Source organism: Xiphophorus maculatus, chromosome 2, assembly GCF_002775205.1.
Source record: "Xiphophorus maculatus strain JP 163 A chromosome 2, X_maculatus-5.0-male, whole genome shotgun sequence".
NCBI classification, from domain to species: domain Eukaryota; kingdom Metazoa; phylum Chordata; class Actinopteri; order Cyprinodontiformes; family Poeciliidae; genus Xiphophorus; species Xiphophorus maculatus.
The window spans coordinates 14,603,510-14,617,694 of record NC_036444.1 but is presented as its reverse complement, the minus strand read 5'-3'; the positions used below and the strand labels follow the sequence as shown (position 1 = coordinate 14,617,694).

The following is a 14,185-nucleotide window of genomic DNA, read 5'->3' as shown; positions in this document are numbered from 1 at the left end:
CATGATGTCACTCTCCATACATGAGGCTTTCAGATATTGGGGCACACATAAGATTAAAACAAAACACATTATTCACCCACTTTCACAGTATTCAATGGTTAGAATTTAGTGCCTGTTTTTTGAGGGGGGAAAAATAACAGCTTCCTGTTTGGTTGGGCGGGGGGTTCAATTATTATTTGCTTGTACTTTAATTTTTTAATTTCAACAGTAAATGATTTACTTTGATTTAGTTTTACTAAATCAAAATAGATAATTACTTTTCAATTTTGATCAGTGAAAAAGAGAGAAACATCTCAAATTACAACGTTTTTCTATCATCATCAGAACCAGATGATTTTTAAAAATGAATTTACATTTTCTTGTAGATCTATTTCTCATCATTCAAATTGATAATATTTTAGATTTGCCTAGTCTTTCCATTCTTTTTCATCTATATTTTGTGATTTAAAAAGTCATGGCACAACACCTTTGATTAGTACAGAAGAAAAAGACCATTGCTGGTGTCTGATGAGAACATGCAATTACCAAAACATGCACTGACCACACACGAGGTTTCTTAATTTATCGTTTTTTCTTTTACCTTAAGCCTTACATCAAGTAGCTCTTTCTATCAGTAAGGTGTGAATTGCTGTGATAAATCTCATTTAGTGCTCCTCCTCAGGCAAAGCTGGAATTGTTTAGACCCAGCTATACACTATTCCTCTTCATACTGTCATTAAATACTATATTTATGCCTACTCGGATATAATCTCTGCATGCTCTGTTTGAACAAACAAGTGGGGTGGGGGGGAACGACTAAATCCTGGAATGATTTAGTATACATCCAATCGTGCCCCGAGGAAAACATTATTGTTATTTTAATTTCCACTGAGATGTCAGCAGAGAGAGGAAATCAAGGTCACCAGCACCAGCATGGCTCCAAGCATTATTCTAGGACGGATTACACACCGAATCAAAGTTACTCTGTAAAGCTCTTATTTATATATTTTCCATGTCTTTGTTCAGCCTACATTGTGCCCAGGATCAAAGGTATTAACAGGGATTGCGGTTATGGTTTTATAGTAGTCCTCATCTCTGAAACCTCTATGTTTCTATCAGCACAAAGGGTTAAACTGTACTGATAATTTTCTGGCTTTGAAACTTTTCTAGGAGACACTAAATGGAGATACAGTGTAGGAGGAAGATGTGTGAAAACAAACTGCTCTGTGGTATAACTCATCTATAACTAGGGCAAAGGGTGACATGGATAAATGGAGGTTCAACCTGGGAAGCAATGCTCAGATTCACATAGATGTTTAAAATTGGGTTGAATCCCTCTATGGAGCATTATTTACACAATTGATTGCTTCTCCAGGATACGCTGCTGTCGCCCCACACAGCACTTCATCAGGCTTCTCCATCTCTGCAGCCGGTAGGTTTGTGGGAGTAAGAATGGATCTAGTTTCCGACTTCGCGGTGCACACACTGCTCCTATCCAGCTGTGCACGGCTGTCGTGACCGTGCATGACATGCCTCAATGCTGCTTCTTTCCGACCACACTCCTAACTTTGATCAGCTTTCCCTCCCAGGAGAGGAAGCTTGGCTGTCAGTGGCACTTCACAAATGCTGCCGCTTGCTTGCCGAGCCTTGGTTTCCAGCAATGGGGGCAGCCCAGAGCACATGGTGGGTGTTGATTTGGCTGAAGGGCTCCCTGAAATAGAGCTGGAGTGCTGCATATGGTCTGTCACAGTTCCGCGTGCTCATCATTACCAATGCAAATCGTCTGTGCATTCACATGAAGGCTTTGAAATCACATCTCTCTTGGCTAACACTAATGCAGACAAAGTTAACTGAATGTGGGATATGTACCTTTTACATGGGCACATGGGAACAATATAATGAGCAACTGGGGGGTAAGCATATTTCTTGTGCATAAGGAAAATCAAATTCAGAAGGTAAAAAAAAACACCTGCACTTGTTTCAGGTAGCTATCTATGTTTGACAAAGTTTTCTGAGATTAACTATTGCTGTTACTGTTTTAGCTTTGCAATAATTTTATGTCATTTCCTCCTCATTTTTTATTATAAATACTGAATTTGTAATTACAACCCCCTCCGTAATTATTTGAAGAGAAGAAAAAAGAAAGCATTAAGAAGATTTTTTTATTATTATTAGTGTAACTGCATGTCTCACAGTGAAAAATGAGGAAATCCAACTTTTAATTTAATTACATTAATTCAATAGATGAAGGTGAAAATTGATGAAGTGACATAGCAGCATATTTTTTCTTGCATGCTATTCAAAACAAAAGACTAGAAAATATGCCAAGCATAACACTGTGGAAAAAATACCCCCCTTCCCCCAAACCCTCCTAGGTTTCTTCTGTTTATGCTTTTTCTGGTCAAAATTGATAGTTTTGGATCATCAAACATATCAGACAGGATAAATACAAAACACAGTTTTCAAATGAGGATGTCATTTATTAAGGGGGAAAAGCTTTCCAAACAATCCTGACCCTATGTGGTAAAAAAATAATTGCTCTCTTTGTAATTTATTAATTAACAGTGATTAGCCAATTTTTTGGGCTTGATTTCCAATCATCTAAACATAACTTCTAATTCAACACAAAGTAGGCTAAAACATCTCAAAAAGCGACACTTCTTGACAAGATTAAAATACAAAAAGAAGGATGAACAAAAATCTTTTATTGATATATCACTCTGGAAAGCGTCACAAAGCTATTTCTAATGCTTAACCACAGCAAGCACCATAATCGATAAAGGAGAAAACTTGAAAGAGTGGAGAACCTCCCCAGATGCAGCCAGACTAAGTGTTCATTGATGAATCAACCAGGAAATCATTAAGAACCCAGAAAAAAGTTGCTAAAGCATTGTAGATTGAACATGCCTCATTTAATGTTTGTGATCTTGATTGATACTGGGAAAATATGCCACGGTTGGGAAAATTTTAAGGCAAAAACAACACAAAGGCCTGCCACATCATGCAGAAGCTCTCTCGATGTTCCTCAGGGAAAATATCCTAGGAACAAGTGAAAAGTGGATGGTTTTGGAAGATGTGTGTGGGTGTGCGTGTGTGTGTGTGTGTGTCATGCCATCTGGTGTAAAACCAGCGCAGGATTTCAAGAAAAAGTACATCAACAATACTGTCAAATTATATCAATGTTTGGTGGTTAGGTGTGCTTTGCTGCTTTGAAATCTGGATTGGGTCTGACTAAAGGAGTGTAGCAATCAATGCTTTTTTTCTGAAGCTTCTCCAGTTTTTACAAGAAACAAGTAAATAACTGATACTTTGATATAGAACGTATCATTTACTGACTTATTGCTGCTGTAAATCTGTCAGGAGACAGTTATTAATAATTAAGTGTCTATTTAAATGTGTTAAAGGTTTTTTTTATTATTATTTTATGTTATACAACACATTTATGTGTGCTTTTCTTGTGGCTTTTGTAGATTTATCTCCATCAAATCTTTAAAAATAGGAGAGAAAAACTTGGTGAAGAAATTAGAACCAAGGTTAAACAGTATAAATGAAACCTAAATTGTGACGCTGAAAAAGATGCATAGGGACAGAGAGCACAGTGAAAATAGAAGAAAATAACTGTCAGTAAAAATAGCTTATTGGAAAAACAGCAGCTCAAGACACTGTCTGGTACATTGTGTTGCAAAATGACAGCAACTGTTAAAACTATAAAGGTGTAAACATGGATGAAGAATTAGTAAATCGGTACGGAAATGGCCTGAATAATTTAAAAAAGGTTACTATATTTTGTGACCTGAGAAATATGATTAATGTTAAAGGTGCCTCCCTTGTCAGTCTGTAATTGTTCAACTGTTGATGTTTATTCAGTCAAGACATTGACTGTAAAAGTTAAGACAATTGTAGAACTAAAAAAAAAAAACAAATAGGGCTACACAAAATGAAGAAAGCCTGCAATTGTGATATTATTTAGGAATATTACGATCTGGTAATTGAGTGTTTTATTGATTATTCTAGTAATTAATTGAGAAATTGGATGAAAAGCAAAATGTCAGGTTTTACAGAATCTACTTAAGCTTATATTTTTATTTTTTGACATTACATTTAAAACAAATTGTAAATAAAAGTTGATTTTTTTCTTTTTCATAATCTATGCTCATTTACATTGTTTCATTATCTTTTTAGATAATTTATTTGTTAACGTAATTTTAAATCCATATCTACTAGGAATATAAATTCTGTTAGGTCTTAACTATGCGTCATTACTAAAACAATATTTAGCAAATCACAAGGAGCCATCATGGTCAAAGGTTTTTCCACAATTTTTAGGGCTTTTTCATGGTAGATATATGTAGTGATTGTACGTTGCTATGAAACATAATTGGATTACATGTATCCTATTGTTAAATTACTAACAGTTAACAAAATGAATCATCTACACTGTGTTTTACATTTACACAGTTTTAGGTTTTTAATCTTTTTCTATACTTGTTAGTGCTAATGAGTTCAGGGTAGCTCTTGTCACCGACTACATTTGAAGAGCTGAAAGCTTTAAAAGCTTTAAAAGAAAGTGGTGCTTGAAATCATTCTTCTTTTTTCCAATATATTTACCGCTAAGGGAACATATGCTGTCATCACTGCTTTGCATCAAAAACTCTTTCCTTACAAGCATATTGCCACAAGTAGGGTTGTGCCCAAAACAGCCTTTCACTGAAGCATCAAGCACTTGATGGAGGGGTTTTAGGGTGTTCAAGAAATCCAACAAGTGCTAGAACTGGCTCTTTCAGTTGATTCATGTTATTATTTGCCAATATTATATATATGGCATATTGCCATTTTGTCAGACAGGAGAAACGTTTAGGTTACCAAAGAATCCACTTCAGTTCTAGAAAAAAAAGGGTGTAAAAAACAAGCAAATGTTCTGCATGAAGTATCAGGTTTGCCCTGGAGAAGATTGGGATAATGTTATATTATCTGGTGAAACCCTATTCAGACTATTTATGACATCTATAAAAAGGACTGTCCGAAACACAAGTTGTCTCTTGATGTTCCCTAAAAACATTGGTGTGAATAATAAAAAAAACATGTCAAGACCTCCATGTGCAACTTTGTTCAATCATCCAAGAGCAATTTGGAGATGAACACTGGTGTAGCACCAGATTACAAGGCGACAGCAGTAAATAAAGGTGGATCTCAATTAATTTGATTATCATGAAACATTTATTTATTTCAACTTAAGAAATGAAACAAATTTTATAGATTGAATGCATACTCACACACATTTCAAGCATTTACTGCTGTTTATTTTGACCATTACAGCCTATTAGTAATGAAAACCCCAAAATAATAATATACGTACATATTATCAATAATCACAGATATTTCAACAGAAATGTTATCCTCCTGAATATTTTGTGCGTGCCAGGCCAGTATTTTTACTCAATACTGGGTTGGGGCTCTTTTTGCGTGAATTGCTGCATCAGTTGAATGTAGCAGGATGTGATCAGCATGTCGCTTTGCTGAGGTGCTTAGGAAATCCAGCTTGCATTTATAGAAATGTTCAGCTTGTCTACATTGCTTGGTCGTGTCTCTCATGTTCCTCTTGTGCGGCCAACTTCTTTAGCAATGACCTTTTGGGGTTTATGCTCCTTGTGGAGGGTGTCAATGACTGTCTAGTAGACAAATGTCAAGTCAGCACTCATCGTTATGATCGTGTTGAAGGCCATCACATAGCATCTCTGTATGAAACATTCTCTTTGAACTGGTCTCATGTAACCCTGTAAATTGTTGAGAACTGAAAGGTTGGTTTTTATTAAATGTAAGTTATTCTTCAGAATATATCATTTTGTGTATTAGGAACCTATTGAATATTATGAATATATAAACTTTGTAACTTGGATCACTGAATTTGTTGTGATCACTTCTAAATGATCACAACAACTACAACATAAAATTTAACCAATAATCTTTCCAAACTTTTTGAATGAATTAAAGTGGAGCCTAGCTTCAGACAACACTTGAATCTGAATATTTTTACTCTGTAGGGACCATGGCCTTGGGGTTAATGAGGTTAACAAAATACTAATTGCTGAACTGTGTGCCGTGCATGCCTGAGCCGTTCCTTCTCTCTGTTGCCATTCAGGAGCTCCACTGTGTTCCTCAGCCCCCTTGGCTGTTGAAACCGAAGAAGCAACGAGAAATGCCTATGATGAATTAAGGGTTTTGATTGGAATTAGCAGTTGTTGCTTCTTGTCCTCCAATCAAATTATACACTTGTCTTATCACTGTAGTGTAACTCCCACTCACAAGTGTGTCAGCAGTTTAAAACATTGGGCTCTGAATTATTAATTTAAAGCTCTCTAGTTATTTAGCATACAGCAGGTCACTTATTCTACTCCTGCATTTTTACAGCCAAATTGACTCCTGCATTGCACTGTTCCTGACAGAGGTTGTGCAACTGATTTGTGTTTCCACTGGAGTTCAGTTTGAAACGTTTTAGCTCTCCTGTGGTTTGAAGGTTGAAGTTTCATCTCATTTTTAGGTCTTTGATGTATATTGTAGGAGCAAGCTGCCTCTTGTTGCCTCTTCTCATGACAGTGTTTTGAGAGATTGAATTTAGCTATTTTGTTTTGATACGCTCGTTATATTCCACAATGCAGTTTGAGGGGTGAGATGCTCATCTTTTCCTCTCCATCTATGTATTTCTTCCTCTATTCAGTGTCAGCAGACCGCTGTTTGTGTGGCTCCAACACACCATCTAATGAGCTCAGAAGAATTACTCCAGAGGAAGAGTGACAGCCTCTAGTTATGTTTCCAGCACCTCTCCTGATGCACTTAAATTACACACCCACTTCCAAATGTATCTGTAAACCCCACAGATGCAGTCTGTGACTTACTCCTCTTTGAACACTGTGGATTCATATATTCTCTGGAAAGTGGTATAATTGTCTTTGAAAATGGGAGAAGAGAGTATGTTCATTGTTAGAAGAATCCTATATGATCAGCTACAGCATTTAACAAGGGCAGCTTAATAAAGCGACATTATTCACCTTATTGTAAGGCAACATTCTTATAATTATGCACTATATGTTCAACATTTTCTAAAAGCAATGGTGGAGGATGCAGTTTATTAGTATGGCAGAGACCCCTTAGGTAGTTAAAGGGTCAATATTATGTATTTTCTGTACACATAGTGCCATTTTATACCACTACGTCCTGTTATTTTCAGTTGTTGTAAAGATGCTTTAAGTCTATCAAACATGACTTAAAAGAAATTTGACTTTGCAAAAGAAGTTTGCAAAGTCAGAGACAGAGACCCGATTCCAAACGGAAATTGGGTCTCTGTCTCTCCTTTTCCTTTCTTTTGCTGCTTTTCTTTCGGACATCATTTTCATCATGTCATCACAATTACATTTCTCCATTAAGCCACCTATAGCACTCTTTGGAGCATTGGACTGAGAAGCAGTTTGCATGATAAGCTCAGCAGATGTGCGGTTCCACAGCTAGTCTGGTGGAGCTAAGTGAAATACATTTTTGGGCTGCATCATTGGCTGACACACCTATTGTATACAGTACTGGATGTAATGTGAAGTGGCGGCCCCAATATTTAAGCAAGGTCAACTAGAGTGTGTTCCAGTAATCACAGAATCACAATACTCAGGAGCTCCTGAGTATTGTTAGTTTACTCTAATTCTGTTGGAAAGGAGACTGCCAGATTTAGGTAGAGCAGTGGTTCTCAAACTTTTTTCAGTGATGTACCCCCTTAAAAATATATTTTTAGTCAAGTACCCCCTGACACGGGCAAAACATTTTTGGAATAAAAAAGAGGTACAGTGCCTTCTTTTTCACTTTATCTGTACTTTCAGCAGCATTGCTGCTACGCTTTAGCCACGTCTCCATAGTTACAGTGTAGTCATGATAACGACAGGTCATTGACGAGTGCCCTGGGTCCATGGGTCAAACTAACTTGGTGGGGGGGTCCGTTTTATTTTAAAGGATATTGAAACTAAATACTGAATATAAAATTCAGTGCATGAACACACATTTATATTTTATCGAACTTTTTACAAAATAATTTTTCCCAAGACTTATTATGAAGAGCCTACTGATTTTTTAAAGATATTTTGAAAAGCTTCACGTACCCCCTGCAGTACCTCCACGTACCCCCAGGGGTACGCGTACCCCCATTTGAGAACCACTGAGGTAGAGCATTGTCATTGACAGATTGACTAGAATTTTCCTGTCATAGTGGCTGAGAGGGTCATCAGTTTGGTTGACTGTTCTGTATGTGTTTTGTGGATTTGAAGAAGCCTTAACACCATATCTCTTAAACTAATTTTGTGGATGCTGCTGCAGGACTACAGAGTATTCCTGCATGTACTCCATATGAGTATATGGAGTATATGCAGAGTTAATAATGAGCTTCGCCACTCATCTAAACAGGAAAGATGAGAGAAAGGCATGAGAGTGACCATGAGAGAGACCATGGTCACTCTCATGGCTGCCCCTTGTCTCTGGTTCTGTGTGAGATGCAGTTCGTGGACTGCATCTCAAGCCGTATTTGTGGAAAGGAGGGTGTCTGGTTTTAAAACTTTGGGCCCTTCTCTTTCTCTTTTGCAGATGTTGTATGAAGCATTGACCTTCAATGTACACTCAGCTGTTCTACTTGAGTAGTAAGTCTGAGGTGGTGATGCTCTATGTCTGAAGCCATAGCTCTTAACTGGAAAAAGATGGACCCATTCCCTTCAGGTTGGGGGCCAGTCTCTTCCTCATGGAGAGTCATTTGATTATCTTGTTCATGACTGGTTGTGGGTGTAGTGAGAGATGGCTAGACAACTAGTAGCTTTGTGTGCAGTAATACCAACATTTCTCTACTCAAGATGTCAAGGTTAAGGAAGAGCTGAGCCATTTGGCAAAATCTTAAACTTACTAAATAATTTACTGAGCCGAAAAATGAGATCCTGAATACATGCAGCTAAGATGTGTTTCCTCCAATGGATATCCATCTGGGTGAATGTATATCTAAAATGAATATTGACAAAAATAAATAAAAATAAAAGTTTGTCCAGATAAAATGAAACATGAATAAATCACTGCTCACTGTGATATGTCCTTGTGCATTTTGTGACAATGTTGAAGTAAAAGGAGCTGTTTCAAAAGAAACCTGATAAACCTTGAACCAAGGCACAGTACTGCTCATAAGAGTTACCCAGCAAAGTCTGGTCTACCATTTGTTTGACATAAATTCTCACCAACTTTTTTCAGAAATAATACAATTTTTCTCTCTCAAATATAAATGAATTTTTTTCCAGTAGGTTGTGTACAAACCCTAACTTTTAATTTTAAGTTTTTTTCTAGGGGAGAATTTTTTCCTAGCTTTCTTCAAATTCTCCAGTGGCATAATTATTGCTATATCCAATAGTTCTTGCTAAATAAATGCTAAATGAAGGTAACCAAAGCACTTTTTAAAATGTTTTAGATTTGTTATCTATGAGCGTGTGAATGTGTTCATGAAAAGGTGAAGCACTTTGCGGTCCACTGGAATTGATAAAGTGCTATACAAATACAAGCCATTTACCATTTGTGACTTCTTATTTCACTGGGTTAATAATGAGCTTCGCCACTCATAAACAGGAAAGATGAGAGAAAGGCAGATGGGTGTTAAGCTGTATGAAACAGACAATGATGTTCACTCGGGTATGAATTAAGGTGTTCAAGTACTCAATTGCCACTAAATACATCTTGTTTTAATTATTGCTGTGTGCTTTACGGTGACATTGTTATTATCATATGTATACATGTCTGTCTCCGTGGTTTCTCAGTTTCATTATTTTTTCTTTCCTAGGTGTATAACCAGATTCCTTGTGTTATTGTATTCTCCCTCTACTCTTCTTCCCCTCTTCTATTCCTGTCTCTCTCTTACCTTTTTACCCCACAACTCTCCCTTTCTTTTCTTTTTTCTCTATTACCCTTTCTTTTCAGTCATTGTGTCCTTTACATTTGAATTAAACCCAAAGAGAAAACATGAATAAATTAGAAAATTAAATAAACAGAACAGACAAAGGCTAATCACCCACTCATTAGTCCTAGGTAAATGATCTTGTGTTATTTTTCTAACAAATTTTCTAACTAACAAAATTTATTTGTTTTAAGGCTTTTTACAGATCTTTATTTCCAGGGTGGCAAACGTATGGAGGGTACTGTATACGGTTCTTTTTCAGCTACCAGCATTTCTGACATCTAAAATTATCCGATAGTGCTACATGAATAACTATTTAATTACAGCTTTGATACATTGGTGCACTTCTATCTAGAGGTCCTTTGTCTTCCTTTTGCCATTAGTATCATAAATGTGCTTGGAACTCTTGGGGTATGGTGTATATAATTATCATACATTACATTTAATGTATGATAATAATATGTACATTAAATGTCTGAAACATGAAATAAAATATTTTGCGTTTTTTGCAGGTCCTTTGATGCACATAAATTAAAAAAAGAGAGAAAAAGCACAACTTGGCATATTGATTTGTGTTTACTTCATTTCACTCTCCCACCAAAAAACACATATCCTGCTCTTTTCTCTGCATCTTGGTACAGAACAAAGAGTCAGGGAAAAACAGGGAGCCAGAAGGCAATCTAAAGAACCTGTGATTTTTCGAACAGATGCATAATGGTGGAAGACAAGGAAAACCCAAATGATTGTGTAGTTACTATCTCAGTGTAATTAAACTGCTGAGATATAAATTAGTTAAACTTTTTTTTTCTTCTCCCTGGGGAGAACTATTTGAGCTTGAACAAACTGGTGCCAACTTGTGAATGGTCATATTTGCCTCTGCAAAAAGGCTGTAGCAACTTTCTTGGCAATTGGTAAACTTTAATCTGATTTGAAAACTATTTTTTAAGATGAGCTTATTCTTCTTAATTCGCACAGGTGTGTTTGTTTACAATCATTTATTGTTTTGAAATAAAATCTATTATTCTTTTTCTTCTTATTATTATTATTATTAATAGTAGTAGTAGTAGTAGTAGTAATAGTAGTAGCAGATTTGAGACAGTTCGTCCATGGGTAAATACAATTGGTTTTCTTCCTGCAGATGTGAATCATCCTAGCAGTTTTGCATGACATATGTACTTTGGTGCCTCAAATGCTTAAAACGTCTCAAATATTGCTTTTTTCCATAGAGGAAGACAATATTTATCTCCCTTCACAGCCAGGCAATTAAGATTGTGCTTATAAGAGAGACACGTATTTACAGGCATTCAGTCTAGGCAGACTTAACAAGAGATACTTAAATAAACAAATTCATGCACAGGATGTTCATCTGAGTGTGTAGCTGTCAGTCTGTCAAGGATATTTACAAGGCACCTGGACGAGATCAGTTATTGTGGGTGTAGGTCAGTCCTGCATGTTTGTGAAAAATAAATAACTATTTCGCCAATGTGTTGTGGAAGGGCTGCAAGCCTGCAGCTTGACAAATTTGCTGGCATAATGATGCTTTTTGACAGCATTAGGAATGTTTTGCAGTGCCGCTCATTTTTTATCATTGGCATGATTTGTTTTGCAGATATCCACAAGATACAGGAATTTCCCCAACTTACTCCAAAGTCTTTCTTTAAGGGCTTCTTTTATCTGACTCAGAGAGTGGCAACTCAAATGACAGCAGAGTAGTCAAAGCTGAACATCTTTCTGTTTGAACTTCTGCTCAAATAATGGTTCTTTTTTTAAATCTGACATTTTATTTTACTGTTCGGTTAAAACATGTTGAACGTGACCTTACCAAACCTAATAAGCAATATTCCAGAATATTCAAAAGTGAAGAACAGTGTCTGAGTGAATATTTAAATACATTTTCACCTGGAAGTTCTTTGTCTTTTTTATTTTTTTGCCATTAGCAGTATGACTTTGCTTGGCACTGCTGCTGTACTGCAGCTTACTGTATATGATTATCATACATTACCATTTCATGTCTCTGGAATGTAAAGTGAAATAGAAAAATAAGATTCTTTTTCTGTTCTGTTCTGATCTAATATTAATATTTTGCATATTTATGAAAATCTTTCTTTCTCATAGTCTTACAGTGGACATGAAGCTTCTTAAGGTGAATAATAAGATGTGTGGGTGATCCCCAGTTAGTCTTTGCTTGGGTCTGATTGTCATCTGCAGGATTATATTACTGCCCAAGACTGACCCAGTTTGGAAGGCCATGTTTTTGTTTATAGCTTGCTCTGTCCTCTCATCTCTAGGCCACTGCTCTACTTTGCTGCTGTAAGGTAGAGCAGCCCAACTCTGCCGGGGAAGCAGCTTGAGACCAACACACAGTCCACCCTGTGAAGAGTTCTCCTTTTAATGGATGCCCGGGTGGCTCTGCCAATTGTGTGGACAGGTCTTGTCCTTCTGACAGCTGAGTTGAAGTGGATTGATGCTGCCGAGATTTTCACCAACACATGGGCTGTCCAGATCAATGGGGGCCCTGGGGAGGCAGACCGCATCGCCAGAGAGCATGGTTTCATCAACCAAGGCAATGTAAGTTTTGCTCATAACAAGATACTTTTTTTCCTGGTAGTTGGACAGTGAATGCTCTCTGTGGAAGTGTCTGCAGTAATCTGTCTTATATGCACACCCAGCAGCATAGGTGCATATCAATTAAGAAGAAATTCATTCATAATTCATTTCAGTAATTCAGTTCAAACTGTGGAACTGTTATTTTAATGGGATTGTTACACACAGAGTGATATGGTTGAAATATTCGGATCCTTTTGGCTTACAGCTACAAAAACCCAAAGATCTCTCCCTTAAAAAATTTAAATGTCCGAAAGATGAAAAAAGGCACTCTTAATACAAATTTTTTATGCACTTCACCATCAAAACAATTCAAAAGTTTTCCAGCAAACTTTCATTGATTCCCTGCACACTGACTGCTGAGAGAACTGTAGACAAACACAATAATGGAAAATTGAATGGAAGGATAAAAAGATAAAAAAAAAAAAAGATACACAACCAAGAGTTTGGGGATGTTTTGAAGGGAATGGATCGTAGCTGGAGTTAGTGCTGTAGGAGTAAACACACACAAACATTGACTACCACTGTTGCAGTCCTGGTTTTCAGCAATTTCTGAACTGGAAACCATTTTGACAGCATCTTACCAGGGATGAAGAGAAACATGATTGCTACTTTTGTACAGTGATCTTTTAAAAAAAAAAGTTAATTTAGAAATCAAGCTCCCAGAATCTGGACGAAGAGTGGAGAGGCACAGAATTTCAGATACAGTGTAAAGTTTCCACAGTCACTGGTGATTTAGGTTGCCATGTCATCATCTGATGTTGATCCACTGCATGTTATCAAGTCAAAAATTACCTACCAGAAAATTTTAAAACACTCCATCCTTTTTCTGTGCTAGCATGCTTCATGGAGATGCTGATTCATATTCCATTGGGGTTTTGGCAGCTACCCACGCTGTCAAAAGTGCCATTACCTGATTTAGGCACCATAGTGTAACTCTGCCTTCATGACAAGCAGATCAGCCTAAACTCCACAGAATCTATGGATCATTGTCAAGAGGGACAATAAGAGACACCGGACCCAACATTGCAGACCAGCTCAAGGTCATTAATAAAGCAACCCCTCAGCTGAGCCTCAGGTTGATTGCCACCATACACCAGACAGATGCAGTAATTAATGCCATATCCATAAAAAAAATATGAACAATGTCTTGAAATGTGCAACAAATTTAGGCTTCATGAGTGCTCTAAGTTTCATGTTCTGGATTAAATTATATAAATCACTAAAGTTATTTTCCCATTATAGTCTAATTTATTGAGATTCTCTTGTATTACTTGTGATAAAGCCATAAAGTTAAACAATGAGTGATTTAGTTATTACGTTTGCTGGACATGAAAAGTTGAACATCAGTGAGTCTAGTACGAAAACCTCCAGGCGTTCGTACTCATTGTTCTGCGCATTGCTGAAGGGTAACCTCTTGTTGTTCTTGCGAGCTTAACTGGAGCATACCTGATTCACTAACTCTTCACGACTGTGTTTACAAAAAAAGGACACAGATAATTGTGTTGTTCAGATTTGGAAGGAAGAATTTTAGGTTTGTTGGCAGTAAACATGGATAAATTTTATTCAGAGCACTTAAACCTCTCTTTCTGTTGTTTTTCTTAGGCGATTCTAATTAATTAAAATTGATGTGTCACAGTTTTTCAA

At 36.8% G+C, this 14,185-nt stretch overlaps 1 protein-coding gene across 3 annotated transcripts in view; it reads left to right on the top strand.

Annotated features, from left to right (window-relative positions):
* furin (furin, paired basic amino acid cleaving enzyme) overlaps nucleotides 1–14,185 on the top strand; it is a 134,450-nt gene that overhangs the window by 1,090 nt on the left and 119,175 nt on the right. For 2 of the 3 annotated variants that reach the window (XM_005802242.2, XM_023348700.1), the window contains exon 2: nucleotides 12,223–12,502. In XM_005802242.2, coding sequence (XP_005802299.1) covers nucleotides 12,326–12,502 — 177 coding nt within the window. In that variant the 5' untranslated portion in view covers nucleotides 12,223–12,325. Of the gene's footprint in view, nucleotides 1–12,222; nucleotides 12,503–14,185 lie in introns of those variants that run through there. The other variant, XM_023348705.1, reaches the window with a different exon arrangement.